Here is a 4,158-nt window from a genome sequence, read left to right as displayed (position 1 = left end):
ATGGGAATAGGGCTTCCTCAAGACCCAGCTATTCCACTCCTTGGAATATACCCAGAGGATGTACTACTACACAACAGGGACATATGCTCAACCATGTTCATAGCTGCCTTATTCATAATAGCCAGAACTTGGAAACAACCTACGTGTCCCTCTATAGAAGAATGGATAAAGAAACTGTGGTACATTTACACTATGGAATACTACTCAGCTATTAAAAACAAGGAATTTCCAAAATTTGTGGATAAATGGATTGAACTAGAAATTGTCATAATGAGTGAGTTCACACAGAAGCAAAAAGAGCTAAATGGTATATACTCACTTATATCGAGACACTAGTCCAAGGTGTACGTCCCCATGAAAAACTGTACCTACCAGAATAGTGGGTAAGAGGGGAGGACATCCTATTGAAACTTTAGGTGTGAGAAGCCTGGGAGAAAGAGGAAATGGAAGGATCCAGTGGGTCCTGGAAAACTACAGGTGAGTCTGGGCCCTGGGGCCCTCCGCAAACTGTGGCAACAGCCAAGGAAAAAATAGGCAGTAAAAACCTTGAACCCCTACCCGGACTAGCCGATGGACAGGACATTCTCCACTGTTGAGTGGAGAAGGAGATCTAACTTTCACACAAACTCTGGTGCCCCATATTTGAACATGTCCCTTGGACGGAGATGCCTGGTGGCACTCAGAGGAAAGATAATAGGTCACCAAGGAGAGACTTGATACCGTATGAGCATATTCAGGGGGAGGAGGTCCCCCTCAGACACAGACTTAGGGGAGGGGAGGGGAGTAGGGGGGAAGTGGGAGGAAGGGAGGAATGGGAGGATACATGGGATGGGCTAACAACTGAGATGTAATATGTATAAATTAATAAAAATGTATTAAAAAATAAAAATAAAAACAGACAACTACAAAAAATGTAAAGGGATCTAAAACTGTAATTTTTAGTAACCTACATAAATGTGCATATAGAATGTAAGATTTCATGTAAATGGATACAAATAAGTTTGTCAAGTTTTAAAAGTTAATAGTATTTTATTCTTTCATCCTGAATCAGTAATATTGTGTCATAGTGAGCATAGTAAGCATGGAATTTTTGATATAACATTATATATTTATGTCTTTGCTAATAAAAGTCAACTGTCCTTTTACTTAAAAAAAAATTACTGAAAAAGCAGCCATAAATTTGAAGGAAAGTTGGAAGGGGTAGAAGGGAGAGTTGGAGAGAGGAAACGTAAGAGAGAAATGTAAACATATTATAAGCTCAAAAATAAAATTAAAGAAAAAATGACATTTTTATGCTAATTTTTACTTATGAGACTGAGCCCATTGTTTAAAAGCCCTTAATCATCCCTGATCTCTTTTGGGATATTTCAGTTTGCATGCTTTAATTGGAGAAGGCCAATGCTGAGTATACTTGTACCTGAGTCCTGGACTCAGGTAGGCAACTTGTCTACATTTTTGCAAAGAAAATTCTGTGAGTCGTCCTTTTCAGGGCCCCCATCACTTCCTTGTTTCTTAGGCTGTAAATGATAGGATTGAGCATTGGGGTGAGGACTGTGTAGAATACTGCAAGAATCTTGTCCTCTGATGGGGATCGGAGAGATCTTGGACGTAGATAAGTGTAAGCAAATGGTGCATAGTAGAAAGTTACTACAGTGAGGTGGGTGCTGCAGGTAGAATAGGCCTTCTTCTTCCCTGCCCCAGAATGCATGCAGTAGACAGCATGGAAAACACGACCATAAGAACACACTATGCCAATGAATGGAAGCACAAGAAAAAGGATTGTGCTCACAAATACTGTATACTCATAGAGCCATGTGTCCATGCAGGCCAGAGTCAACATAGCAGGGACATCACAGAAGAAATGGTTGATGGCTCTGGATCGGCAGTAAGGAATGTGCAGCGCATACCCAGTGTGAGCGCAGGAATTAATGGAGCCCAGCACCCAAGACCCTGTTATCATCAGCACACAGACTCTTTTATTCATACGTGTGGCATAGTGGAGAGGAAAACAAATAGCCACATAACGGTCATAGGCCATAGAGGCCAGCAAAAGGGTTTCAGCGCCCCCAAAAGTCAAAAAGAGGAAGATCTGAAACCCACACCCGATGAAGGAGATGTGCTTATTACCCAATATAAAGTCAGACACCATTTTAGGGACAATGGTAGAGATGTAATTTAAGTCAATGAGAGAAAGTTGACTAAGTAGAAAATACATGGGTGTGTGGAGCTGGGAATCCAGGAGGATGAGGAGGATCATGGACAGGTTGCCAATCCAAGCTATCAGGAAGACGAGAACAATGAGAATGAAGAAGAACAAACCTATTTTTGATGGGGGAAACAATCCCAATAAAATGAAGCCTGTAGACGTTTGGTTATAACTATCCATTGGGGCTCATTTAGATTTTCTTAGAAGCACATGCAACTGTAAGTTACATAAAAGACAATAAAATGATTCAATTCCTGATTTTCACCAGATTATGACTGATCCTAACTGCAAAGCAAATAACAATGTACTTTGACTCATCTTTTCTTCCATATATAGATCTGGAAGAAACCAACATATATAAGCAAAATACCTTACTGGAACCTGAGAACCTATAAGAATAATACACTTATATAATGACCTTAATTAAAAAATGGATATTTTCTTTCCTAACAAAATGAGATGTCATGAACAGGAGGCTTCTTACTGCATTTTTAGAACCAATGTAAATGTCTACCAAACAGGCCCATTTTCTTTCCTATCAGGATGACTGTTTTTTTCACATACTCAGACCCTAAGATACACACAAAGATCTAACAGTTAATGAGATCAAGAAAATTTGTATTTCTTCCTTATACACACCCTTCACATTAATAAAAACCAAGATCTTCAAAAAGCTATAAATAATGCTTATTGACAAGTTTCAGGTGCACAACGTCATTCCCTTTTTCTTCTTCATTAACACTTGGAGCACTCTAACTAAAACCTGTCTATGGACACCTACACATCACATTCATTCCACAGAAGCCCCTTCTTGGAACCACATGGAGTATTTTGCTTTTTCTTCTCTCCTTCTTACTTTTCTCTCTTTTATCTATAACTTAAGATGAAAATTTAAACACACACATTTATGACTTTTCCATCTTAGAATTAACTGGAATGATAAAAAAAATGAATGTTGTACTTTTAAAATATGCAATTGCAAAGCAGATAGATAACTACTAAAGAGGACTCTGGATGTTTCAGACTTCACTGCCGGGTCATTAATGGTCTGCAATCAGTAGTTAATGCTGTGAGAAGAGGAGTCCTGGGTCCACAGAATGAGCATGAGCATGGTCCACTCTCTTCCAGAAAGATTGCTGTCAGCAGCAGGAGGAGAATGTTGGCCCCAGAGAATGTGTCATGTGTCTCTCTTCACTATGCCCCAAGACTATCAGCATAGTGTAGATATGTACAGAAGATCTGTAGACTGAAGAGGGAGATACAGCACTTAGGAATACACAAACACATATACATTTAAACCCAGAAGCACATCCCTGGGATGAGTAATAAATGATTAGGAAATTGTTATTTCATCAGAAAAAAAAATTGGCATCATTAGAGGCAAATGGAGAGTTATTAAGTCCATAATACAGATATCAATTATTTTAACAGGGGAAGGACAGATGCTGGTAAAGAATTCATGGAGATCCTAAAATGACCAGGGCTGATAAAATACAGTCAAAAAAGCTACAAAGTAAGCTGGGGAACATTTGAAAGAAAAAAATTCAATTAAACATAGAAGACTGAAGTTTTTTAAAAGGCAAAGTAATTGGAGTTTTCAGATTAGGTAAGTATGCATATTCATACTACTTATGTGTTCTAGTACAAGAAACACTAATACATTCGTAAAAATGGAACATAGATGTCAACTTCTTTCAAAAACAAAGAAAATTGTGGCTTCATTGGGAAGGTAGAAGGATGCAGAGAAGGGGAAAGGTGTAATATTCAGATGGATTTGCTGTCTGACTGCTCTTTACAGACAAGTCTATTGTTTAAAATATCACAGACATAAGAGAAATATAGTGAAATATTTGACCTGAGCAGCAATAAGAGTGGCTGTGGAGTTCTCATCTTTTGGGATGTTGCTGCTCTAGCATAAAAATTTGCCAGACTTAATCATTTCAAAAGAGTAA

General features: G+C 38.4%; 1 protein-coding gene across 1 annotated transcript; it reads right to left on the bottom strand.

Moving 5' to 3' along the window:
• Nucleotides 1–1,447: 1,447 nt before the first annotated feature.
• Nucleotides 1,448–2,386, bottom strand: LOC311609445 (olfactory receptor 2L8-like; the record flags this gene model as incomplete). Its single annotated transcript, XM_084802546.1, has 1 exon — nt 1,448–2,386. One exon carries the CDS (start codon nt 2,384–2,386, stop codon nt 1,448–1,450), a length of 939 nt encoding a protein of 312 aa, XP_084658672.1.
• Nucleotides 2,387–4,158: the final 1,772 nt, after the last annotated feature.

Source organism: Acomys minous, assembly GCF_964271855.1.
Source record: "Acomys minous genome assembly, chromosome: 11".
In the NCBI taxonomy this organism is placed as follows: domain Eukaryota; kingdom Metazoa; phylum Chordata; class Mammalia; order Rodentia; family Muridae; genus Acomys; species Acomys minous.
This window is presented reverse-complemented; position numbering and strand designations above follow the sequence as displayed.